Source organism: Bos javanicus, chromosome 1 (assembly GCF_032452875.1).
Source record: "Bos javanicus breed banteng chromosome 1, ARS-OSU_banteng_1.0, whole genome shotgun sequence".
Taxonomy (NCBI): Eukaryota; Metazoa; Chordata; class Mammalia; order Artiodactyla; family Bovidae; genus Bos; species Bos javanicus.
Window position 1 is genome coordinate 149,288,115 of NC_083868.1, and position 26,614 is coordinate 149,314,728.

A 26,614-nucleotide genomic window follows, 5' to 3' on the forward strand; every position below is an offset into this window, starting at 1 on the left:
CAGTTGTTTTCAGTATATTCACCATGTCATATAATCACCACCACCATCTAATGCCAGAGTTGTTTTCATCACTCCATAAAGAAGCTGTATTCCCATTAGCTGTATTCACTCCCCATCTTTTGAAGGTCATATGTTCTTAAGGTGCTTTAATGAGATTTGCTTATAGCTAAGATGGGTATTTAGTTAGCATTGACTCTTAAAACAGTCAAAATAATTTTGGCCTAGATGAATTTATGGAGTAGAATCTGAAACTTTGTGTTGTTTCAACAGAATCTTCGGTTCCTGCCTACCCAAACTTCCTCAGCCCACATCTGCAGAGAGGTGTGGTCCTGTTCAGTCATGGTCCTTGCCAAGCTCAGCTCTTTTCTAATCTAGCATTTATGGAGCTCCTGTTATGTGCCGTACTCAGTTGTAAATGTTTTAGCTGTATTATTTTATTAAATCTGAAAGCAATTCTAGTGCACTAGTGTTCCAGTTTGTAGCATTGTCTCCATTTTACTGATGAGGAAATGGAGGCTGGACTCACTAAGGTGTCTTGCTCCAAGTTGCACCAGCAGTAAGCAGGAGAACAGGTGGTGAGCGTCAGGCTCCAGATCCATTAAGAGAATGTCGGTCCCACAGTCAGTTGAAAAATATTTCCCAGCACTCCATGAGCAGTGTATCAGTTAACTGATGCCACAGTAATGCTGAGGAAAAATCTCTGACACATGACAATAAATATCACCTGTGCGAGTCTGTGAGTTAGCCGATCCTGATTGAGCTTGGCTGGACGGCTTCACCTTTGGATCAGCTAGGGCTCCACTGTTCTTGGCTGTGCTTGCTCATGTATTGGGGTCATCTGGCTGTAGACCCATCTACAGTGGCCACAGCAGGGGCAACTCCTTCTATTCCGTGTGTCTTTCATCTTCCAGTGTGAGTCCAAGGCCAAGCAAGAACCAGCCCTGCTTGCTAATACCCCATCAGGCAAAGCAAGTCCCATAGCCGGCCGAGGATCAAGGGGTGGGGAAAGGCTCGCTCCTGAGTGAAGGGAACTCCAGCGTCCCATGACGGAGGGTATAGATGTAGGGAGGGTGCAGGATGGGCTGTGTGTGCCATCCCTCTGCCACAGTCGGTTTGTGCTGTGTGTAACTCATGAACACTCAGCAGTCACCACGAGCTTGAAACCCCCCTGTGGTTGGTTGTTCCTCCATCTCCAGCTTCTTCTCTGCCAGTTCTCTGCATCGTCCTGTACACTTAAAGGGTAGTGGAGCTTGTCCTGTGGTTTTCTCACTTCTGGACCTCTTCCCAGCACTGCCTTCCTCCTCATCCCCATGCCTGGCTCACCCCTCATCCTTTGGGTCCAACTCAGGCATCACTCTGTGGAGCAAGCAGTCACTGACAGAACCTCAGCCTTGGTTAGAGGCCTTTGTTAATGCAGTAGTGATAATGACCACGTCACTGTATTGGACAGCAATTGTCATTTTGTTAACATCTTTATTGAGATGTAGTTCACATGCCATAGAATTCACCCCTTTAAAGTGTGTGGTCAGTGTTTCCAGTATAGGCCGAGGATCAAGTATAGGCACAGAGTTGTGTAGCCGTCACTGCAACCCACGTTTAGAACATTTTTATCACCCCAGAAGAAGTCTAACCACTGCTAGTCACTCACTCCCTGTTCTCCCTCCCTCCCTCAGCCCTTGGCAACCACTGATTTACTCTGTGGATTTGCCCATTCTGGGTGTTTTGTATAAATGGCATCACACTTAACTATACGTGGTCTTTTGTGAGTGCCTTCTTTCACTTAGCTTAACGTTTTCAAGGTCCACCCACGTACATCGGTCCATGTAACATGGATTAGTGCTTCATTCCTTTTTACTGCTGAATATTCCGTCGTATGCTGTATCACATTTTATTAACCCATTCATCTGTAAATGAACATTTGAATTCTTTTCATTTTTTGATTGTTACAAATAACACGAATATCTGAGTACAAGTTTTTGTGTGGACACATGTTTTCATTTCTTTTGGATGTATACCTAGGAATGGAAATGCTAGGTCATCTGTTAACTCCATATTTAAGAGTTTGAGAAACTACCAGACTATTTTAAAACAGACGCACCATCTTATATTCCCACCAGCAGTGTACAAGGGATCCAATCTCTCTGTGTTCTCATTAACACTTTCTATCATCCATCTTTTTTATTTTAGCTCTTCTAATGAGTGTAAAGTGGTTTCTCACCGTAGTTTTGATTTGTGTTTCCCCAAAGGCTAATGGTGTTGAGCATCTTATATGTGTTTAATGTCTGTTTTTATATATGTGGAAAGTGTGAGACATGTCTGTTTTAATCCTTTGCCCACTTGTTAATTGGATTTTTTGTTTTTTATATTGAATTAAGAGTCTATATATATATATACACACACACACACTTACGTATATATGTATTCTGGGTACAAATTTCTTATCAAATATATCATTTAGAAATATTTTCACTCATCTTCCCATATTTGCAGATTTATTTCTCCTATGCCCCATTCTGTGGGTTGTCTTTTTCACTTTCTTGATGTTATCATTTGCAACACATAAATTCTAAATTTTCACTATAGTCGAGTTTCTATAATTTTTTTTTTTTGGTTTCTTATGCTTTTGATGTCATAGGTGAGAAACCACTGTCAAACCCAAGATCAGCAATGTTTACTCCTATGCTCTATAGAATTTTATAGTTTTAGCTCCCCCACTTAGGCCTGTGATCCACTTTGAGTTTATTTTTGTGTATGGTATAGTTATTATCTTTCATGCATATTTCCCCCACTATCATCCCCCTGAGAGTGAGGACTGTTTCTTAGCCATCCATGGATCTCAGTGTGCAGACTAGGAGCTCTGCCAGTGTTACCCAACAGCGTGTACTTGGGCCCCTACAGAACTGCGTTCACTGAATTGTGTCTTCATATTCCATCAGCCTACAGGAAGGTCATCAGGCCTGTACGTCCTGTGACGATTGTTACTTTATTTACTGCTAGTATGTGGTGGAAAATAGCACTCATTCTTTCATTTGACAGATATTTATATTGGATGCTCCTTAAGCGCCAGGCTCTGTGCTGATCTTCTAGGACTTTTATGTAGCACCCTCTTTGTGAGGCCAGGTAAGCATGGTGGTCACCTCCGTCACAGTAGTGACTCAGCAAATTCAAGATCAGCAAGGTTGCCTCAAGGGAAGTGTGAGTTGGTCTGTTCCCAGGCTGCAGGAAATGTCACCGAACTGTTGAACCTCTTCTTCCTAAAAACAGTTGGCCTGCACATCTCAAGGCCGCTGAAGTCAAACCTACTCCTGAGGCAGGACTTAAAATTCATGAGAGACCTGGGCTGGTCAGAGGTACATTCATGGTATTGAATCTGCTTGCCAGGAAACATCCGAAAACCCTGGTGTCTAAAGCTGATGAGGGCGGAATGTTCTAAGTCGGTGCCCGTTTTGCCTCGAAGCCATTATTTCCCAGGGAATCTGTGTAGCTTGGCTCCAGGGTACCCTGTCCTCTCTGAAGGAGGAGACCCTGAGTTTCTATGGCTGAACCCTTGTCGTCAGTGACCTGGCCACATTCTAAGCCTAAGCAGGAAGGTCAGATTATAGGGAACCTGGTCAGAGGTGGGACGTGAAAGGGTCCCTAAAGCAAAAATGAAATTGAGATACCACTAAGCAGTCGTTGATACTAGTAGAATTTCAAACTGGAAAATAGTGAAGTTTAAATTTCCTTTTTTATTTCTTGTAAATACTGCTCCATCCTAACTTGTACAGTAATTGTTAGAAATAGTAGTCCAGAGTATATTTTATTTATAAATGACTGGCATTTACAGGCATGTGCACTACCGTCTCTGGGGTCGCACAGAGTCGGACACAACTGAAGTGACTTAGCAGCAGCAGCAGCAGCACTACCTGTCTGCTAACATTGAAGAGATGACACTTTGAAACACTGGAATGAAACTTTTAGAGAATTCGTAGGTTCCGAAGAAGTTTCAAAAGGCAGCCCTTACGTAAGATAGCTGACGGAGAAGGCTGTGTTTCAGGTGGTGGTATACCTAGCCATCCAGAGCCTCAGGATACAGCGTTTCATTTCTCTTTGTCACATGGCCTGAAATTCTGACAGATATCGCAGCCCCATAGCCTTTATCACCAGGCAGAGATAACACATTTGTATTTTAAGAAGCAAACAAACAAGTATTGGACTTGCCAAATAAAACATGCGTGCTGACTCTGTGTAGATTAGAGAATCACTTAAGCTAAAGAGTGAAGTGTGAATACTTCCAGGCGAGTCGACGTGGATCTTTGTAGTACTGTGCTGCTGTCAGGCTCACTCTGAGTGAGAGATTGAAAAGGAAGGAGAGGAGAGACGTTGTGAAGTGTGCCTGGGTGCTGGGCAGGCCCTCGACTGGGGGGTGCTTAAGTCAGGGGTCCAGAGAAACTTGAGGGTGCAGAGTAAAGAAGGGCCCCCAGTGGGTGAAACTGAGTACCAGAAGAAAGGCGGGAGGCTGTGAAGATGGACATGAATCTTTTCAAACCTGTCTCAGAGGGTAGCCTTTGCTTTCCTCTTTGTCTCTTCAGCATCGCATGTTCTGCCCCAGCACCCCGGTGGAGATTTATTTCTTCCTCAGTCAAATAGACTCATGGTCTGGGAATGTGCCCTCTTTAACACTGTAGACCTCATTTTGTTCAGCTTACAAATGGAACTGAGAGCTTCTTGGAAGAGAAATGTTGGCTGTTTAACTGATGTTTCTAATATAATTTTCTATGGGGAAGTGCATTCCAAGTTACAGCCAATGAACTAGTGAATAGACTTTGAAATTGTAGTATGTTAATAGGTGGGAGTTTCCCGCGTTGGGAAAGGTGTTTGGGGAGCAAAACACACCTGACTTGGTGTGCTAACCTGTGCTAGAAGAGCCAGTTGGCAGATGTGTGAATCAGCAGGACTTAGAATACGTTACTCCTTTCTCTGTGGTTGTGTTGAAAGGTGGTTATTTGTTATTTCAATTTAGTATTTTATTCCTTGGATGTATAGTCTTTGTCAGACACCTATAAACTTCTTCTCTGTCCCATCAAAATAATTGCAGGTTCAAAATTATTGAGTTCTTAATATATATTTTATTGTTTACTCAAATTTATTTAAAAATACTTATCTAGGTTGATTTCTCTCCTGTATATCTTCCATAGTCTCCTGTTTTGTTAATAGAATTTTGTTTAGTTATTCATCCAGGGTAGAGATTCTGTCGCCTTCCACTTTACATCATATATCCACATGGACACACGGTCTTGTTATCCATCCTAGTCTTCTAAAGTGTCCTTTATTTCTTTTTATCGTCCCTTTAGTTACCTCTGTCATCCTCATTGTCTCTCACCTGGGCTACTGCAGTGAGATTTTATCTTCTTCTAATACAGAGTATTTGACATTAAAGGTTATAATTCCTAATGGGCTGTGAAGTCAGTTTAGTGATGGTGACTAAAATTGTTCTTAATAATAGAATAAAAATATAGGAAAACATCTCAGAAAGTAAGGGCAGCGTTTTCAGCTCTGTGTGTATATAGATGCATACATGTATGTACTAAATGCTGGGGATCATGATTAAAATGTATTTGCTGTTGTGGGTCACAATAAGAAAGTATCAGAGAAAGTCAAGAAAACGAGAAAGCTGCTGTTCTTGTCTAACCTTTATGTACCCTCTTTCCCCTGATCTGCCTCTGTGTCTTTCAGTTATTTTTCTAAAATAAGAATCTCATCATCTCACAGCCCTGCTGAAGAGCTATCACTGGCTTCCTGTTGTCTGCAGGATGAGGTCCACACTCCTCAGCATTGCTCATAAGGCCCCTGATCATTTTATCCCAAGGTGTCCCAGGCGCCTGAGGTCCTAACATCCACCTCGTACTATTCCGTACAGACATGCCTTTCTCTTCTAACCTCCTGTCTCTCCATGCCCACTACTTGGAATCCATTCTCTATGTGGCAGCCCCATCTCTGAAGACAGAGATCAAATTGCACTGATTTGGAGAATCCTGCCATGTCTCTGCCTGTCCTCACTTGAGGGCTGAGGCTATGTATTGTGTGACTTTATGTCCCAAGCTCGGCCGGGGTAGCGCGTACAGCCAGCTCCTGAGTGTGTGTTCCGAGGAACTGTAGTCATTGGTTAAGCTAGTTCACCACCCCAACACTAGTCTCTCGGGCTCTTTTTAAAAAGAAGAAAAAGTAAATCTTTCCATTTATTTAGATACTTTCTAAAATGTTTTTAGATCTCAAAGACAGAACTAGATTGGTTCCTTGAAGATTTGAACAAGGAAATTAAAAAATGGGAACAGGAGAAAAAAGAAATCCAAGAAAGACTAAAGGCACTGAAGAAGAAAATGAAAAAGGTGTTAAATGCCAGCAAAATGTGAGTAACACTTGAAAGAAAATGATTTTCATTTATTTTTAATTTGGGTATATTTTGGGTTATTTTATCCTTTCTGGTATTCAGTTTCAGACTATCAAGTAAAGTGAAAATTTTAAGACAGTGTTCTCATTTCATTTTAAAGAACATCTGTTGGGAATTATCTCACCTACAGCTTTTTCTAAACCTCTCATATTTATACATAAATAAAAGTAGGACTGCAAGTCCAAGAAGTTACTTCTGGTCTGAACACCACCTCTTTCTCTGAACATTATCTTTGACCCCTTTTCTTTGTTGTAAAATGAGGGGGTTTGTCTAGATCTAAGCTTCTGTCCAGCACCAAGATTCTGTGGTGATCATTTTATTTATTACTTCCACCCTGAATCTTTAAATTAGTAAAATTTGGTCCTATAATACGAAGGATTCAGTAATATACATTCAGGCAGTTGTCAGATGGGCTAGGTTTGTTTTAAGATTCTGTGCAATCCATTCCTAACCCCTGTTTCCATAAATAATTGTATGACTCCTCAGCTTAATTGCTACCTACTGTTGAACAAAATACCTGAAGCTTGCTGGCTTAAATTAACTTAATTTTAATTTGATCCGGATGTTTCATTCTGGGCTGTCTTGGCTGGGCCACCCTTCTACTGGTCTTGTCAGTGGTTCCCCCTGTGGCTGCGTTTAGTTGGGAGTTGGCTGAAATATTTTGGCCTCTTTCTCTCTATGCAGTTTCAGGGCTTCTTCCTCTCCACGTGACTTCTTCATGTGACTTTTATCTCCAGCACAGTAGCCACACCTCCTGTGTGATGGCTAAGAGCTTCCAAGAGTGCATAGGTAGAAGCTGCCAGGCCCTCTGAAGCTTCAGGCCCGGAACCATCAACATCACTTCTGCCACATTTTGTTGTTTTGGGCAAGTTGCAGGCCTGGTCCAGATTGAAGGGCATTAATAAGGGGAGGCATGGTTCTCTGGGGGCTCCACTGGCCACACTCACTGTTCAGGGCATTTATGTTTTGTCCACTTGCTGTGCCCCGTGGTCAGGTGAATTTCATTGTGAGTATTGCTAACTTTAACCTTTGGACAGTTTTTAAGTAGTCATTTATAAAACATGATGAAATGGAAAATACTGCGTATGTCATGTAATTTTGATTTTGCTCAAAGTTTCATTAGAAGAACACATTTATGGAAATCTAAAAAGCTTTTTACCTCTTACTGTTTGAGCAAGTACAGTCTTAATTTTTAAGTTACTCAAAAATTCTGGAGTATTTATATTTTAATTTTTTCATATGTTCAGTTCAGACATACTGTCAAACTAGACTAAATGAAACTGAGACTGTTGATAAAATTTTTTTCTGTGGTATCATAAAAATCATTTCTGCTGAGGAATAATCTTTTTATTGTCTTTTCCCTTTCTTAGTGTATTTCTTTGCCTTTTTCTGTTGTAGTTTAAAGATAGGCTATCGGCTTCTTTATGCTTTTTATACTTTCCAAAAAAAGCTAAATTTTTATATTTAGATCTTAAAACTTTTTGGCTCTTTTAGAGAACAACAAAGGTATATGAGGTTATTTCATTGATTTTTCTACGCTTTAGATCACAGTTGATATTCATTAAGAAATGAATGGTCACGAGGAGCTTATGGTTGGTGCAGTGATACAAGTCAGAGATAATTGTTGAAGGAAGGCAGAAATTACATGACAAGCTACCCAGTGTTGAAAACTTAGAGGAACTGTTTTACAAAAGAGGTGAAATGGGATTTAAATTGGTAGTTTGTGGAAACGGGTTTTTAGCCAGTAGAGATGACTAAAAAGGTGTGAAGGGAGAGCATGAAAGAGACAGAACCCTCTTGGTACAGGGCATTGCTTATTAAGAGTCAAAGATTTACACACTTTGTTTTGAAGAATTATCCTACTGTGTGCATGCGCGCATGCAGATTCGCGCGTGTGTGTCTGTGTGTAATTGGGCTTCAGTTTCTGGCTTAAAAAATAGAAGGCTGTTTTCATTTTGAGTGAGAACCTATGTTACACTGGTGATGACCCAACACCTTATTCTTCTGTCTTAAGTTGAACCAACCACCTGGATGGAGGTGCTCCTGACACAGAACTGAGACGGGGTCTGTGCTATAGACACACAACGCAGAGTGAAGAAAAGGCGATCTGCCCTCTAGGTGTAGAAGGGAAATTTTTCCAAAAGGAAAAGGACCCAAATTCTTTGCCTATTTAGAAGATACTAGAAATGAAATATAAAGAAATCAAGAAATGTTTGCATGGATGTAGAATTTACTGTGTGAGATTGTGCTTTTAAAAATCTTTGAAAATTGATTGAAATTTGGTGATTATGCTTTTGCAGGTATACGCAGGAAAATGATGGAAAGGAAAAGGCACTTGAATTACTTCTGGATCAGTCCCTTGAAATCAGGCAAATTAAGCTTAAATTTATTTTTGTATCTATTATATTCTTAATATCAGAGGCACAGTCTAAATATAGTTAGACATCCAAATATATTTTTGCTTATATGTTTCTTTTAAATAATTGTTTCTCTTTAAAAAAAATTCTGTTTTATTATTAATATTTAAATAAATTTATTTTTTATTTTTATGATTTCTACTTTTATTTCTCATTGTCAGTATAAAAAGCCCTGAATTTAGCATTGTTCATTACTCTTCATTTCCTTTGAATTAACCTGAAACTAAAAATGTATTTTAAAAACTTAGGTTACTTGAAATAACAGTCTCAACTATTGTAGTTCATTGTTCTACAATTAAAGAATTATTAAAGAATGTTTGTTATGAGCCTATAAAAAGCTTTCCTTTTAATCTTTACTACTGCAAATAATGTTTGTACATACTGGAAGCCAGTATGTAAAGTTTATTAACATGATCAGGTTAAACTTCACCTAACTTCATAAAAATGAGGAACCCATTTCACAGCATTCCCACCAAGTAACTTACTTTTAATTTCTCATTTTCTTTGATCATTTGCAGAGGGCTCATATGAGTCTTGTATTAAGTAGCCAAATGTTGGGCAAGAAGTTTCTCTGGAAGATGTTCTATTATCTGTTTGTGGCATGATTGTGAGCTCGCTGGTTATGTTTTTTTCAGTTAGTTTTTTTTGTTTTCTTTAATATTTGCAGTAATACATTTACAAATGAGAAAATGAAAATAGAAGAGAGTATAAAGAAAGGGAAAGAGCATTATGAAGAGAGTCTTCAAAGGGCTGTGGATGCAGAGGTGAGTCCGGAGTACTCGGTGACTGACAGATTCGGCAGGGTGTCATTTGTTTACTCTGCGTTTAATTACACATGAGCAGGACAACATTGCTGGGAAGTGTGGAGGCTGAGGGGTATCCTTTCACCCATAATCCTGCCTCCCTGAAACAACCACTCTCTCCTTGCCTATAACTTTAAATTTTTTTACCTTTATGCTTATCTTATGATAGAGTGTACACCATGTTTTGTGACTAGCTTTCCTTATTTAACACAATTCAGTCATTTTCAATGCTCTGTACTTTTAATGGCTTCATTATATTTAGTCAAGTGATGTACCATGAAGTAGCCAACCAAAAAACCTATTTGCCAGTGCTGGAAAAGGAACTTGGAAATAATATACTTATTAAGAATATATACTCTCTTTCCTCCCCCTGGAAGAATATATACTAAAGTCAGTATACTATATGAGAAATTACTGAGACAAAAATAATTATCTCTGGCTATATTCTATTGAATTCCTGAAACATGGTTGCCTTTGTTTTTCTAATTTGCAAAGTAAATGTTGTTTATTAGTAAATGTGTCTACGATTATTTTAGAAACGTAAGGAAGAGCTTAACTCATGCAGTCTGTAAACATGGGTCTTTAAAAGAAATGTCAGCTATGCAGCTGCGTTTCTAAAGGAAGGAAGGAAAAAAGAGTGCCAGTGTTTACTTCTGCTTTGTGGACCCTTTTCCTGCATCTCTGTCCCCAAGTCACTCAGTTCCCGTTTACCACCATTTAACAAGCAGTTTTGCCTGGTGGGCCCTGTCAAGATTACTGACACCTGAATTAAAGCAACGCCAGTCTACATTTTCTGCAGTGACTTTGACACAAATGGCCAGTTGGCTTGTGTGGGGAACCAGAGTCTAAAGTTTTCAAAACTTACCCTTGCTGGTAATAACTTACCCCGAGCTGTGCAGCAGCACCCTGCTGTGTGCCCGTCCTCTGTGTGATAGCTTGCCTCTGCTTGTCCCAGACTCCACTCCATCCCCTCCTCCCCTCCCATTCGTCTGCTTCCCAGGCCTTTAAATTCCATAGGTGCAGCCTTGGTACTGTTCTGCAGGGTCCTGGCTCTCTGCTTACTGTGGTCAGCACCTTAGATTATGCACACCAGGTGTATACTTTCAGGTAACCTAGCTCCGTGCTTCTGTATGGCTTGAGCAGTAAGCCTTGTGGAAAGTTTCATAACTAAGAAAGTATCACTCTAGGAATATAATTTTACTATCACTTTGTTATTCTAAAGTTTATTTTTTAGTTAATTAATTTTGGGCTGTGCTGAGTCTTGCTGCATGTGGGCTTTCTCTAGTTGCCCCAAGCAGGGGTGTCTCTTGGTGGGGAACATAGGCTTTGGAAGTTCACGCTTCAGTAGTTGCAGCACACAGGCTCAGCAGTTGTCGTGCACAGGCCCAGTTGTCCCAAGGCATGTGGAATCCTCACAAAACCCATGGGTCAAACCTATGTCCCCGGCAATGGCCAGTGGACCACCAGAGTAGTCCGAAAAGTTTTAGTTCAGGTTCACTTGAGAGAAATGATAGTTAAATTCTGGTCACTCTTCTGATCATATGTCATTTAAGGAGAAACTTGAAAGTGGTTTAGAATGCTTTCATAGCTTTAAAATAGTTTGTTTGAAAATGCTTACAGTCTCTCATCTAATGGTAGGTATCTGTGCTTGAAAACTGGAAGGACATGGAAGTGTGTAAGTTACAGACCATGGAGTCACAAGCCGAAAGGTTTCTCAAGAATCTGAAGCTAATGAGCAGGTACTGTGGTGTCACAGGTGTCTTTCCACAATTGTTATTGAGGAAATAAAGATTAGGGCTAATTGGAGGAAAAATTATATTCAGTTCAGTTCAGTCGCTCAGTCGTGTCCAGCTCTTTGTGACTGCATGGACTGCACCACGCCAGGCCTCCCTGTCCATCACCAACTCCCAGAGTTTACTCAGACTCATGTCCATTGAGTTGGTGATGCCATCCAACCATCTCATCCTCTGTCATCTCCTTCTCCTCCTGCCTTCAATCTTTCCCAGCATCAGGGTCTTTTCAAATGAGTCAGTTCTTCCCATCAGGTGGCCAAAGTATTGGAGTTTCAGTTTCAACATCAGTCCTTCCAGTGAATATTCAGGACTGATTTCCTTTAGGGTAGACTGGTTCAATCTCCTTGCAGTCCACAGGGCTTTATTTTTAATAGTTATTATAATTAACGCATGTTCAATCATGGGAAAATCAAAACATATCAAGAAAATGATAAATTATCCTAATTCTGAATTGAGCTGTAACTAGTTAATTTAGTTTTGGGGTAAATCCATTAAGGTTTGGGGGGAAAAAAAAGGAAAATTTATATATAGTTTTTCACTAAGTAATATATGGTGGTGGTTTAGTTGCTAAGTCATATCTGACACTTTGTGACCCCATAGTCTGGGAACCTACTAGGCTCCTCTGTCCATGGGATTCTCCAGGCAAGAATACTGGAGTGGGTTGCCATGCCCTCCTCCAGGAGATCTTCCCAACCCAGGAATCGAACCTAGGTCTCCTACATTGCAGGCATATTCTTTACTGACTGAGCTAAAAGGGAAGCCCAAGCAGTATATAGGAAACTCATTTTCATATCAGTAATTACATTTCTCCAACCTAATTTTAAAAGGTTGAATAGTAGTCCAGTGTACGACCGTGTCATGATTTATTAAATAGCACTGTAGTGGGAAAGCTGGGTGGTTTGCACATTTTGCTATTCAAAGCTGCACTGGGGCAGATATCCTTATAGCTAAATTATTAGTCATTTCCATGCAATGAATAAATTCCTGGAATGAAGATCACATTTTTGAGGCTTCAACAGTTGCCTTCCATAAGAAGAGTTACTTAACAGTCTAACCAGTAGAGTGTGGGAATGTTGCTTTTAAAGATATTTACATATGGTCATGTTTTTCAACTTCCCTGGTGGCTCAGACTGTAAAACGTCTGCCTACAACGCAGGAGACCCGGGTTCAATCCCTGGGTCGGGAAGATCTCCTGGAGAAGGAAATGGCAACCCACTCCAGTATTCTTGCCTGGAAAATCCCATGAACAGAGGAGCCTTGTAGGCTCCAGTCCATGGGGTCGTAGAATTGGACATGACTGAGTGACTTCTCTTTCTTTCACTTTTCTTTCATTTTTCAACCCTCCATGATCTATACCTGTTTTTGTTTATTTTGCTTTCTTTTTGGAATAAGGTTTACCATGAGAATCCAGCGAGTCTCCTTCAGTCTAGATTTAGCACTTTTCTATATGGATTTTTGCACATTACTTTTCATCTGATTCTTTTATCATATTCCACACACAGGTTTTAACTTTTTAATTCCTAGTGTTTTTTGATTTAAATTTCAAACCCTCAGTGTTGAACCAGAGATTGTACAGGTCATGGAAAAGCAATTTTAATGTACAGTTCTTTTTTTTTTCTTCTTTTTTCAAGATTAAGTTTTTTTCACATCAGAAAACCTTTCTGATTAAAGGTAAACTGGTATGCTGATTCAGATTACAGGACTAATACAGCTGAGGTGAGATCGTGTGGTGTTCAGTAGCCAGTGTGCAGCACGCCAAGGGGTCTGGATTGTCGTGCATCTGGGAAACAGAGATCTCAGGCCTCACTTTATCTAATAGCATTGACTCCTTAGTAAGCCTCATGGTATACAGATGGTCTTTCTTAGGGGGTCTGTGCTAACTCTGCTCATTCCACCAAAGGGTGGCAAAAGAGGAAAGCCATGAAAGCAGTGTTCTGGTTCTTCTTTAAGATGTATGAGAACAGACATAACCACGGATTGGTGGTGGTGATCTTCTCAATTGGAGTAGAAAACTTGTCTGTCACTTTCAGTAAACCAGATTCATGAGGTGCTGAGAAGTTTAATGTAGCCTGTTAGACCCCACCCTTTGTTTTACAATGAAGTAGGGATGAAGGTTTTATTGGAATGTATCCAGGCTGCCAACTTTTGGTTTGTTTTCAATGCTAAGATAGCCTTTGATGTTAAATAGGAAGATATCAACTGAAGAATTGTCTAATCTTCAAATCTGAGGAGAGAAGGTAAAATTCAGGAGAATATATGCTCTCTGTCCACCAGTTTTGGGCTTCGGGTTAGATCAGTTGATAATATTTCCTAAAGTGTAGTGACTTTGTAAGATACACAGTTCTTTAAAAATCATCTTTTTTGCTATGTGTGCATGATCATATTTCTCTCATTATCTTTAAATGTTTATTTTCATTTGTACTTTAGTGCTTTCAGTTTTTAAGTCTTCAAGTGAACATCAGCAGTTTTATGTTTTTCTCTTCTCTCAGTGATTCGGCAGCGTATTCTGACATGGACTCAGACATACATTCATGGGAATCGTTTCTTTCTGATGTTAGAGAAGAAATTGAGAAAGCAAAGGTAAGTTATATGGTATTTTATCATTCTGTCAAAATCTGTCTGATGGTTATAACTCTAAAAGAGGTAGTGTCATACTGAAACTTTCTTTTTTGGGCTGTTAAAGACTTTTTTTGTTGTAATTAAGAATTTTTCATGAAAGAAACATTATCTTCTTAACTATTTAAGCTCAGCCCTTGATAAGATAGCAAAGTTATGTTTAATAAGGCTTAGAGCATTCTAATTAATAGAGTAATATTAGAGTTAATTAGTTAGAATTAACAGTTCTAGTTATTTTGAACTTCTTCCTTTCAAGAAGTAACCTTGCATCCTAGTTATATTTCTTGGGAAATGATTGAACATTTGTTATATATGTATAGTAAGGGGGAAAACAGTATTAATGGACAGTTGTGGTTTTCCTTAGAATTTGTTAGAAAAACTTAACACTTTCCTTTCTACCTACAGTCTCAGTTTGAAGAACAAATTCAGGCAATTAAATATGGTTCTCAGCTCAGTGAACTTCCTAAAGTGCAGATTTCTGAGCTTTCATTTCCTACCTGTAACACGGTGAGTCTTACATCTCTTTTTTTTCTTTTTTGAAGGAAACAGAACCAAAAAGGAGTGAGGCACAATTTCTTTAATAACTGGCCAAAAGTAGTTTGTTGTTACTGGTTTGGGAGTGGGCGTGAGCTGGGTGAATAATTACCTTACTGTTTTCATCAGGTGCTAGGTGAAGCCTTCATCAGAGTGGCTCTCGTTCACCCCTCACCCCATGACCCTTCCGTCTATGCGTTCAGCCTCAACTAAGGTAGTAGGCTCTGGAGCTGCAGTCAGAAGCTGATCTTGAAAGTGTTTTTCTTCTCAATACTATGCACTCTTAATATTCAAATTTACTGTGGATTCATCTGCAAAAATAGAAATAAAAAAAGATTTAAAACATTAAAAAGGTTAGCCACCTTGAACTGAGTAAAATATTCTATTGAGCACCAGTGTTTTCAAGTTCTTACAACACATACAGAGGGGGAAAAGCATGAGATCTCAGTAGAATATTTTACTGTTAATTTTTAATTCTAGCTTACGTGATTTTATAAATGACTCAAAAGAATTTTAAAATTGAAAACCTTGGGAACTCTCAGTGTGTCAGGGGCTTGAATGATAAGAACCCCTAAAAACGGTTTACTGTGTGTGTCACGTCTCTGCTGTTCATTCGTCGGATAGTTAGTGGTGATCAGGATTAGATGCGGTCTGTGCCCTCAGAATGCACATGGTTTTGGGAGTGACTTCAAGCCCATAATTATAAGCAAAGTGCTCCAAGAACATAGAATGCCATGGCAGCAGAAGTTAGGGGGAACTAACTTAACCCCGAGGCTTAGGCCTTGGCAGAAGCTCCCTTGCTGGAGGTCTCAGTGAGCCAGAGATCTGGAATAGTTCACCAGGCAGAAGGAAGCAGAGAGTGTGTGTGTGTGCGCGCGCGTGAGAAGGGCTGTGTGGTGTGAAGTTTCAGGGTCAAAATGTTCAGATGGAGGAAATAGCACATTTGGAGGCTAGAAAAAGAACACCTTTCACAGCTGTGAAAGAAGTTCACTAAGACAAAGGGGACTGTAGGGAAAAGATTGTGATACCGTACCCACAGGCCAGAACAAAGGGAGCCTTATTCCATAAGGTGTGCTCCGCAGTGTGGACTTCCCCTCAGGTCACTGAGCAGCCAGTGTAGGTTTCCAGTTAGGAAATGACGTCAGCCTGACTGCAGTGTGGAGACCTGGTGGGACAGGGGCCTGCGCAAGGGATGTGCAGCAGATCGGGTGCAGCTAGCTGTCCCTGCTGGGCCCGGTGAGAGGGGTAGTGGGGCTGGAGGGAGGAGAGCCGTCCAGTGTTCAGGTGGTCAGCTGAAAGAGGCGCTGTCTTTGCGGTCAGGGCTCAGCGTGAGTGTGTCAGGGAGTGGACGCCAGATCTGGTCTGTGTCAGGTGGCACCAGAGGAAGAGCAGGTGAGGAAGCCTGCCCGGAGGCTGCGTTGGCAGACACAGAGCTTGAGTGCCCTTGGAATCACCCAAGGGAAGCTGCCTGTTAGGAGGTTTGGACCTCGGGAAGGTATTCTAGACTGGAATCGTTTAAAAAGGGGGTATTATTCGCAACAAGCACGCAGTCATGGAGGCGTGAGAGAGGGTAGCCTGGGGTGCAGACTGGAGCTCTGACGACATGAGGGGCCTCAGCCCTTCGATGTGGACCACAGAGCTTCTGGGAGAGCCCAGCAGGACCTGGCAGTGTGGAGCCCTGAACAGCTTGTTTTGAGAGAGACAGTTACCAGTGACTTTTAAGGACAACAACATTTAATTTGTTATAGTTCAAGTTCTGTGCACTTCAGCAAGCAGGATTCATTATAGTTGCGCTTAATCATTAGTCTTTGTTCATGGATCTAACTCTTAGTGATCAGCTTTTGTGGTGTATTCCTCCCAGATTCATCCTAAATTACTTACTGAGTCTTCAGGCCAGGATGGTCAAGGTCCCTCCACTTCTACAAGTCATGGGACCGGAGACCAGACAGCAGCTCCCGAGGAGTCAAGTCTGGGCTCTGCAGCTGATGACAGCCCAGTGGAGTTGCCCTCCTGCAGTCAGAAAGCCCCCCAGCTGCCAGAGCATGAGGGTGCTGGCCAGGCAACTGGGCCAGAACCAGGCCCAGTGGCTGATCAGAAGTTACCTGCTGCTCCAGAGCGTGCCACTCATTCAAGCCAGTCTCCAAAGAAGCCGTTCAATAGCATTATTGAGCACCTGTTGGTGGTGTTCCCGTGTTACAGCAGGTACGAATCTAAAATGTCAGCAGCACTGCTAAATGCTTTATTGAACTGATGTTTCCTGATCAGATAACAGTTTGGCCAATTAGGAGCTGAAGTAGAAAGGACCGTGCAATTATTTTACTCAGAAGGACAAGCATTGCATTTGTCTTCCTTTCGTAAACATAAAAGTGAGCATTTTCAAACAGATTAATCCACATTCATCAGAACCCATGGCAGTTTGCTAAGATTTGGATGAACTCAGTAACATGCTCCAGCACTAATTATGGAATCAATAAATGAACTTCAAACATTAGTTTTATATTTTGGGGGGAAAAAAACTCACATATATCAAAGAAGGCAGCAGCCACTTACACTTTGTTGAACAGCCCCTCTGATTTGTTAGAGGTGTGAGGTGAAGAGACTGGATACGGTTTGCCAGTGAGTAAGGTGTGTGAGCATGTTGTAGAGGGAGAGGTAGGGAGAGCTGCTTTACAATGTGTGTTAGTATCTGCTGTAAATAAACAACGTGAATCAGTTAGACACACACATGTATCCACTCCTATAGATTCTTTTCCATGTGGGTCATTTCAAAGTATTGAGTAGAGCTCCCTGTGCTGCGTAGTAGGTCCTTATTAATTATCTGCTTTATGTATAGTAGCGTGTATATGTCAATCCTAATGTCCCAGTTTATCCATCCCCCCTTCCCCCCAAGGTAACCATAAGTTTCACATCTGTGACTCTTTCTGTTTTGTAAGTTCATTTGTACCGTTTTTTTAGTTTCTGCCTATAAGCAATGTCCTACGATGTTTGTCTTTCTCTGACTGACGTCACTCAGTAGGACAGCCTCGAGGTCCATCCATGTTGCTGCAGATGGGGAGAGCTGCTTTTAACTAAGGCAGCCAGAATCATCAGTTGGGCACTTCCATAGTGCTCCTGCATCGACCTCTGACCTCACTCTCCAGATGGGTACGAGGGGGCAGAGGGACTCCTTGTCTCAGGCCAGAGGGAAGTGAAGTGGAGGGAATGTCTCAGGGATACATCACAGAAGAGAGGAATCCACATCCAGGAATGATCCTCCACACCTCCCGTGTTACTTCTGTCTTTGACACAGTATTAGTCATAGTCTCTGGGATGAACTTCTGAAACACAGTGGTTAATTATGATTGGCCAGAATTAATGTTTTGCGTTTGTCAGTGGAGCCCTGGCCACTTGGAAGTAAGTGTATCTTGTCTGCACGTAGACATATTTAGCCTAAGTTTGAGAAGCATTTTAAGTTCTCTCAAGAGCAGTTACCACGCAAGTTAGTAAAATAGTCAAGTTGTAATTACCAGAAGTACCTTACGAATAAAATTGTTTGCCGTCCTGTCTAAATTTGGCAGAATAAACATATGTTGCTTATGTTAACTTGCTTTTCTGCAAGTTAAAGCATATGAGGTATTAGTGCTGTAGATACCAAGTTCCTGTTGATTAATGATATAATCACATCTACTGCTACTATGAAAAATACAGGAAAACTTTGAAAACTTTGTCAGTTAGATTTTTAAAGGGAGGAAGTAAAAAAATAGTTTGTTCTTAGAGGTTTTATTGATTTCAGGTCAGATCCAGTGGTGTGTGATCATTCAGTGATTTTGCTTAAAGCTACAGTATGTCCAGGCTCTTAAGAAGTCAGGTTTCTAAGTAGGGAAGGAGATCTGAAGTGGATCTGTCAGGTACACTATTACTTTGAAAATCTATTAAAACAAATATTTTAGGAATAATGTTGAAATTTTCATAATGCTTTTTTTTTGGAAGAGTGATTTAGCTGCTTTTACATACAGTTACTGTTGTTTACAAATGAATTATTTGTGTATTTGATTTCATTTCTTTTCAGCTGCTGGGTTGATACTGGACATAATATTTCTTCACAGTAGAAAACTTTAACTTTGTCTTGACTTCCCCACTTTCCCTTTCAGCACGGAGCTTGCTGGTTTTATTAAAAAAGTTAGAAACAAAAACAAGACCTCTCTGTCTGGATTGAGTATTGACGAAATTGTGCAAAGAGTGACAGAACACGTCCTTGATGAAGAAAGAAAGAAAAAGGTCAGTGTTTCATTTAAATTCATTATATACTCCACTTTCTTCCTATTTATTTATAAAATGTGAGAATTGTGGGATAAAATGCTTCCAACAAAAGATGGGGAGCAATGCAGTAGACAGTGTGCACGTTTTGAGTGACTGAACTTGCTTCCCTGCTGTACATTCTGGCTGCAGCCAAGTCCAGGAAAGGGCTGGAGGCTGTCTGCACCCAGCTCTGCTGTTGCTGTGCCCAGGGCCGCCCAGGACCCGCCCTCCATGCCTGTCGGAGCATCGCCCGAAACCAGGGGGCCGAGGACCGAGGACGTCCCTGTGAGTGCTGTGTGCATGACCGTGGCGTTCCCTCTGTTCTGTGAAGAGCGGAAAGAAAACAGCTGTTAGTCCATGATGTAGCCTCATGTTTTTCTTTTCTCGATGGACTTTCTTTGAGCTTCCGTTAGAAGCCACGTTTAGGTGACTTGAGTGTTCGGTTAGAGGAGCCAGTGACTAGCGAGGTTCTCCCCACTGTTGTAGGGACTTCAGGGCCCCTGCATGTGGGGACAAGAGGTGCAGTGGCCACACCATGGACATGGGGCCTGTAGACGGTCAGATCCGTTCCTCACGTCAAGTGTGAATAGTTGGCAGAATTCATTTTTGGCCGGTTTTCTTCTAGGCGACCATAGGCTTTGGAATCACACGAACTTGGTTTCATCGCTAACAGCACTGTGAGCTGGGATCACATCTGCTTGTTGTGGTTGTTGTCTGATGACGTCCTGTGGTGGGGTTAGCAGGGCCACGTGCTGTTCCCGGAACAGGCTGGCTGCTTCCCTCTTCTCCCCATCACGTGCCTGGGGACGGGGGTTGGGGGCATGCTGAAATGGGCTGAGGTTGCTCTTATTTGATATACTCATTTAAATTGTTTATTGTCCTTTTAGACAATGAGAATGTTAGTTACATAGAACTTTCTATAAAATACCATTATATCTATGATCTCAGTTGATAAGGTATTATAACTGTCTTTATGAATGAGGAAACCAAGGCACTAATGACTCATGCTTCTGGCCGGCGTTCCTTCCTTTGATTTGTGTGTGCGGCGTGTAATCCCCTGTCCTCGCCCACACGGACCTCACACACTGGGGACCATGCAGTAGGCGCTGAACATGTGGGTGGTAGGGAGGCGGGCCCCTGGGTGGCTCCCAGCCGTGGGCCCCAGGAGGATTCTGGCGTGGATCACATCTTCCCCTTCTGTCCAACTTCAGGTGAAAGTACAATGAGAAGAGCTATAGGCAGAGTGGGGTCGGCAGGACTGCACAGAGAGCGCTGGTTCGCTGACCCGACCTGGGCTGTGCCTCCTTCTGTGAACCTGTTTTTGTCCCTCCCATACATTTTCACTTTCCACCAGCCTTCAGAGATTTTCCTCGTCACATACACTTGGGTGCCAGAGGGTACCCCCCCCACCGCCGCCACCACTGAGAAAGCTTATACCGTGCAGAGCATTCCTGCCAAGCAGGAATCCTCTCCCTCTCAGGGGTGTTCCAGCTGGTTATGTGCTCTGTGGTCCAACAACCAGGCCAGCTTCTCAGCATTCTCACTGATTTGTGTGTGAGTGTGTGTGTGTGTGCACACGCACACTCGCACACTTATTGGCCACACCAAGATAGACCATAATCACCTTTCAAGGTGAGATTACTTTCTGCTTCACGGTTCATGGTAATAAAGACGTGAAAGCTGACTTATAAGAAAAATATGTATTGAAACCAGGACTTAATTTGCTAATCATAGGTTGTTTTTTTTTTTTTTTTAAAGTAACGATGTTTTGTATTTTTAACCACAAAACCACAGAAGTAATGTGGTTCTTAAAGAAGGTCCAAATAAAAAGAACATATAAAGAACCCAAAACCCACCCTCTAAGGGTAACCAGTATTATTATCATATTGGTATGCATTTTTTCTGAACTCTTTTTTTTTATGTGTGTATATGTGAATATAGTCAAAACCATGTACATGCATTTGTTTTCTTTTTACTTTTTCACTTAGAAATACATTGTGCTGAATTATCATGTTGGGAAGTAATAGCTGTCTTTTTTTCTAAACTTTGTGCTGTGCTGTGGTTAGTCACTCAGTTGTGTCCGACTCCCTGCAGCCCCATGGATTGTAGCTCCCCAGGCCCCTCTGTCCATAGGAGAGTCTCCAGGCAAGAATACTGGAGTGGGTTGCCATGCCCTCCCCCAGGGAATCTTCCCAACCCAGGGATTGAGCACAGGCCTCCTACATTGGAAAGTGGCAGGTCAAGGCCACCTTGCAGAGGCCTTGACCTGCCATTTCCCCCAGGGCTCTTGCCTCCAGTTTTCCCAGACCCTTCCCTAGGGGCCACAGAGGGGAGGGGAGGGGAGTGAGATCGCATCTGTCCCATCACTGCCTGGTGCCAGGTGGTGGCTGCAGTGCCCTGAGAGGGACAGAAAACCCTGTTCAGCAGTTCAGGGATTCACAGCCTTCAGGCGCTGCCCCGACCCTACTCCCTGGCCATCACCCACTGCCGGGGCTGCATTCACTCACTTTCTGACAGTTCCTGGAGCCTCCCTTTGGGGCCAGGTTCCTCGCTGGCTGATAAGAACACACGGAAGCAAAGCCATTTCCTGCCTTCAGGGTGCTCAGAGTTAAGAGGAGGGAGGGAGAGTCGAGGAGAAGGCCGCGGCGTAGGGCGGGTGCTGGGGTCTGCAGGGAGGTCGTGGTGCCTGGAGTCCTAGGGTGGCACCGGCTCCGCTTCCACACGAGAATGCTATCTGTATCCTCAGACTGAGTGTTGGGGCCAGGAGCCCTCCCACTCACCTATGTCCCCTGACAGGGATATTGCTGAATGAGCCATCAGTTTGTTTTGATTTGATTTATGCAAGTAATCCACATTGATAGAAACTTTAGAAAAATAGCAAAGAAAAAGTTAAATCTGTCAACCCAAAGTAGCCAGTCACCATCATTAACATTTTATATCTTTCCAGATTCTTTTCTAGGCATCTCTATATACAGACATTCTCTCTCTGTTTAAAAACTTAAATTATATAATCATATGATACCTACTGTTTTGTTAGCCAACTATTATTCAGAGAGCTTTTGGGACCAGCTTTCTATGCCTGGTGGCTCAGATGATAAAGCACCTGCCTACAATGCTGGAGACCCAGGTTCGAGCCCTGGGTCAGGAAGATCCCCTGGAGGAGGGCATGACAACCCACTCGAGTATTTTTGCCTGGAAAATCCCATGGACGGAGGATCCTGGCCAGTTCATGGGGTCGCAAAGAGTTGGACACGACTGAGCGACTTCACTTTCACCTTCTGTACCAAGGATTACAGAATTCCATCAGGATTTTAATCAGCCTCACGATAATCCATAGTGTAGAGGTGTCATAATTTGTTACTGTCTCCAGCTGTTAGATAATTAGATGAATAGTTAATTTGTAATATGCAGCTAGTACCATACTTCAGGTATGGAATGGGATAAATAGGTATTTGTAGTATTTTAACTGTGAGTGAGTTAACTGTATAAATCATGATTTTTATTTGAGAAAATGAAAACTTTGTTTTTTCCTAAGAAATATTATTCAAAAAATAAGTTGTTCCCTCAGTCTGCTTAACTGTAATTGAGAATAATTTGCACCCTGTGCTGCAAAAGTTTTGGAAAGCCAATTGTGGGAAGAGTCCTTTATTACTGGGATACATCTGTTTCCACAGGTGTCCTGCGCAAATTCCTGTGAAATGTGCCGAGAAGTATTCAAGTCCAAACACGTGCGTGAGCTGCAGTGTGGGCACAGGCTTCACAAGGGGGTGAGAGTTCCCTGTGGCTGTTTGCACGCTGCGCATCCTGACTGGAGTGTTTAGAAAAGAGAAAGGGACTTTTTCCCCTAGACTTCAGCCCTTGCATTTTCCAAGCAAATTCCAAGTGTGCTCATGTGCGTGGCCGTTGTCTCCCTCCCGTAGACTGTGCTGTGGGGAGGGGGGTGGACGCCGGGCCTCTGGCGCGCTCTGCACGGTCCTCTCCGTGTCTGGTGGGGAGCACACTCGGCTCTCTCAGTCACTAAAATTCAAAGAGCGTGATTTCCTTACAAGCTCTTACACGCACTGTCAAACAGATAGATGGTGAAATAGCTTGTTGGTTTAGTGCAGTGTGTGAAGTAAGTTTAACACTTGAGAGAAGAGAAAGGAAACCTGACGGGCTCCATTGCCTGGGGGATTCTGGCTTGGGCCCCTCCGGGATGGGTGTTAGCTGTTCTGGGGTTTTGGGTGCTGTGAGCACTCGTCCTGCTCCCCAGCTGCTGGATTAGAGCCCGTCCCGTCTCTGCCGTGTGAGTGTATGAATCCCTGAGAGAAGGGGCGCACACTCTGTGTGTGCCTGCGTGCACTCAGTCATGTCTGACTCCTTGTGACCCTGTGAGCTGTAGCCCACCAGGCTCCTCTGTCTATGGAATTCTCCAGGCAAGAATACTGGAGGGGGTTGCCATGCCCTGCTCCACGGGATCTTCTCGACCCAGGGATCAAACCCGCGTCTCTTGAGTTTCCTGCATTGGCAGGCGGGTTCTTTACCACTCATGCTGCCGGAGTCCAGGCCAACTACATTCTCTCATGTGCCTGTCTTCTTCCTGGGCGGGGGTCCTGCCTGGGCTCTGAGCTTACCACACTTAGCTCCGTAGCGGCAGCAGGCCAGCCACTGTGTGTGTGCAGACTGGGGAGGGACAAGGAACAAGACCAGGAAGACAAGGGGAGTCCAAGGGCCCGGAAAGTGCCGGCCTCCAGCAGTCAGGGCAGCTGAAGCACAGACTGGACTGGAGCGGAGCAGGAAGGGGAGGCACAGTCAGGCCCCAAGGCTTCACGGTCATATCCTGAGGTGCAGTTCCTTGTTCCTGGGGCTTGGTCCAGACCCCTGCCCTGAGCAGGCTCCGGTGTCGCTGGGTGTTGAGTGGCTCAAGGTCCCCCTGGACGTTACGGGTGATAGCTTACAGTGAACAGGGTCACATTCATGGCCTCTGAAGGAGAGAATTTGGTTTCCAGGCCAGAGATGAGGTTTGATCACTCAGAGGTTTTGTGTAGTAGAGTTTTATTACAGTGAAAAAGGGACACAGAAAGCTTCTGACATAGACCTTAGAAGGGGGTAGAGTGCCCTCCCCATTTGTCTTAGCAAGGCCTTGTATACTTTTTCAGTTGGTTACTAACAATAGAGAGGTCTTACCTCTTCATAACTCTTAAGATAACAAGTTTAATCAGAAGGTTCTTGTTCTTAACAAGAAACACGTCTTCAAACAAGATACAGTGTTGTTACATAATCATTAGTGCAGAGTTTAAGGAAAAACAAAGGGCTTCCCTGATAGCTCAGTTGGTAAAGAATCCACCTGCAATGCAGGAGACTGTAGTTTGATTCCTGGGTCGGGAAGATCCCCTGGAGAAGGGATAGGCTACCCACTCCAGTATTCCTGGGCTTCCCTGGTGGCTCAGCTGGTAAAGAATCCTCCTGCAGTTCAGGAGACCTGGGTTCGATCCCTGGATTGGGAAGATCCCCTGGAGATGGGAAAGGCTACCCACTCCAGTAGTATGGCCTGGAGAATTCCATGGATTGTATAGACCATGGGGTCACAAAGAGTTGGACACGACAGCAACTTTCACTCTCACTTTTAAGGAAAAACATCCCCTAAGCAAGATGACTTGTTTTGTTGTGTAATCATCAGCTCTGGGCTTAAAAAACATCTTATAAGATGAAGGAATGTAAACAAACAAAAAACACTCTCCCTTTCTCCTCCTCAAGGGCCCCAGACTCCTTAACCTGCCTAAGAGAGTCACTCTCTCAGGGTGGAGTCTCCGTGTCTGCTGAGGCAAATGGCGCGGGAGAGCTGAGGTCCCCAGGCTCCTAAAGGGCCAGCTGATTGTCTTCTCTCATTTCAGTGCTTCAAGCAGTGGCTGAAGAGCCAGCGCACCTGCCCAGCCTGCCTGGGTCACGACCTCCTGTCAGAGGAGTAGCTGCCCTGCTGGAGGAGGCCCGCCTGCTATTCTCGGCAGCTACAGTTCACGCTGGAGATATGCTGCTTGTTGAGTTGGAAGACTAGCAGTGTACTCCCTTTGGTATCAAAAGCAGACACCTGAAGCTTCTTTGCACTCTGTGTTGCAGTGCTAATAAATGGAACTCTTTAATACAGCTGAGAGTAAGTAATTTCCCAACTCTTGACTAGATATACAGTAATCGCCAAGTGGTGGCTGATAAAATCACGTGTAACCGCTTCCTTCTGTTGTTGGGGCTGCTGCAGAGGCGCGCTCTGAGATGGAAGGAAAAGACAGTGAGTGCCTCAAAGCAGAACTCGATTATCAGCATCCTTGGCCTGCTAAAGTGCCCCCGGGAAAAGGTTTTTGAGATTGGTAGTCCTGAACTTATGCCTTCATTTTTCCTCAGAGATTCTGTGTTTTAAAAAATGAGCTTAAGCAGACTACCTTTTAATAGGTTGTAATGTTAATATTGGCTGATTTCAGACCAGAAGATTCAAGTCTCCTATTCATGTGATTTTTCATTTCATTATTTTTTCTCCCCAGTAGATTTGTAAGTGCTTGTTTTCCATCTTTCAAAGACACAATGATTTTTGAAAATCAGTTACAAAACCCTTGCTAACATCAGCCAAGACTTCTTAACCCCTGAAGTCGAGGCTCCCTCATCATCATCCCACCCCCGGGTCTGGAGCAGACTGTTTTGAATACCTTACTGTTCTCGTTAGTGACCTTTGTCTGCCTCTCTGAGTTAGACAACAAGCGTTTGGGTATCTGTCTGGCACACAGCGGCAGCTGAGGGAAACAGTCACCATCATTCCCTTTCCTTACCCCACCACCAAAAAGAGACACTTGTATAATTAGACAGTCCTGAGATGTTGCTGTTCCAGTCGTTCGTGTTTGACATTGTGTAGAGTAATGCATGCACTCGTGTACTGTAGCCTGAGAACAAAACCGCAGCTGCGTTAGACAAACTGCTTCTCTTCAGTGACTTACAGACAGCAGTAGACATAGAACCGTGAATTACGGGCGCCTTCCATCTCTCTCAAACCAGAAGGATCAAAAAGTGTTTTCCCATGCGTTCTCTGTTTCCCTCAGAAGCTCAGAGCCCCAGGTTCACGCGCTGACGCAGTCGCCTCCGTCTGCTTTGCTTCTCCCTCGGTTTTGACGTCTTAGTGCATAGACGCTCATTCCATATTTTGAAGCAGGTCCCGAAAACATTGTCTGCATGTTTAGAATAACTGAGGACTTGCAGATACGAAGGTATACAGGCGCAGCGGGAAAGGAGAACAGCTGGAGAGTGAGAGGATGTGTTCGTGCATAACCTCAAACTGTTAACTTGTGAACATGCCTTCCACGTGTCCTGTGTCGAAATAAAGAGCGTTCTAAAATAATAGCCGTGTTATCCATTCTTTATCTAATTTAAAGCATTCTGCTTGAAAATTCAAGACATATATTATGCTACCAATTTAAAAGGTGATTCGTTTGGACAGAAGAGCCACTGTACGTCTGAGGAGTCTAACCAAGAGTTCAAGGACATTTTCAAAACTGGATCAAAGTATCCTTTTGCTTAATTAAGTAGAGGTTGCTAAACTCAAGTTCACAAGATTGGCTGTTGAAATCTGTGAATGGAAAGACTAGACAGAGATGATAGAGTTTACTGTTCTAGGCTAGGATGAGAGGTTTTTCAGGCGAATACGTATGAGAGTGTCGAAGTTAATCAGATTGCATTTCTCACTGTTGATCTCTGTGAGGCACTTGCGGAGGGTTAGGGTTAGCA

General features: G+C 42.9%; 1 protein-coding gene across 13 annotated transcripts in view; it reads left to right on the top strand.

Annotated features, from left to right (window-relative positions):
* Positions 1–26,228, top strand: part of TTC3 (tetratricopeptide repeat domain 3) — a 119,888-nt gene extending 93,660 nt beyond the window's left edge. For 11 of the 13 annotated variants that reach the window (XM_061424707.1, XM_061424750.1, XM_061424703.1 and 8 more), the window contains 11 exons: positions 6,249–6,388; positions 8,731–8,799; positions 9,515–9,611; positions 11,289–11,389; positions 13,933–14,023; positions 14,465–14,566; positions 16,455–16,795; positions 18,724–18,850; positions 19,022–19,156; positions 22,546–22,638; positions 24,745–26,228. In XM_061424707.1, the coding sequence (XP_061280691.1) occupies positions 6,249–6,388; positions 8,731–8,799; positions 9,515–9,611; positions 11,289–11,389; positions 13,933–14,023; positions 14,465–14,566; positions 16,455–16,795; positions 18,724–18,850; positions 19,022–19,156; positions 22,546–22,638; positions 24,745–24,819 (1,371 nt within the window). In that variant the 3' untranslated portion in view covers positions 24,820–26,228. The remainder of the gene's footprint in view (positions 1–6,248; positions 6,389–8,730; positions 8,800–9,514; positions 9,612–11,288; positions 11,390–13,932; positions 14,024–14,464; positions 14,567–16,454; positions 16,796–18,723; positions 18,851–19,021; positions 19,157–22,545; positions 22,639–24,744) is intronic. The other 2 variants (XM_061424719.1, XM_061424722.1) reach the window with 2 other exon arrangements.
* The last annotated feature ends 386 nt before the right edge of the window (positions 26,229–26,614 follow it).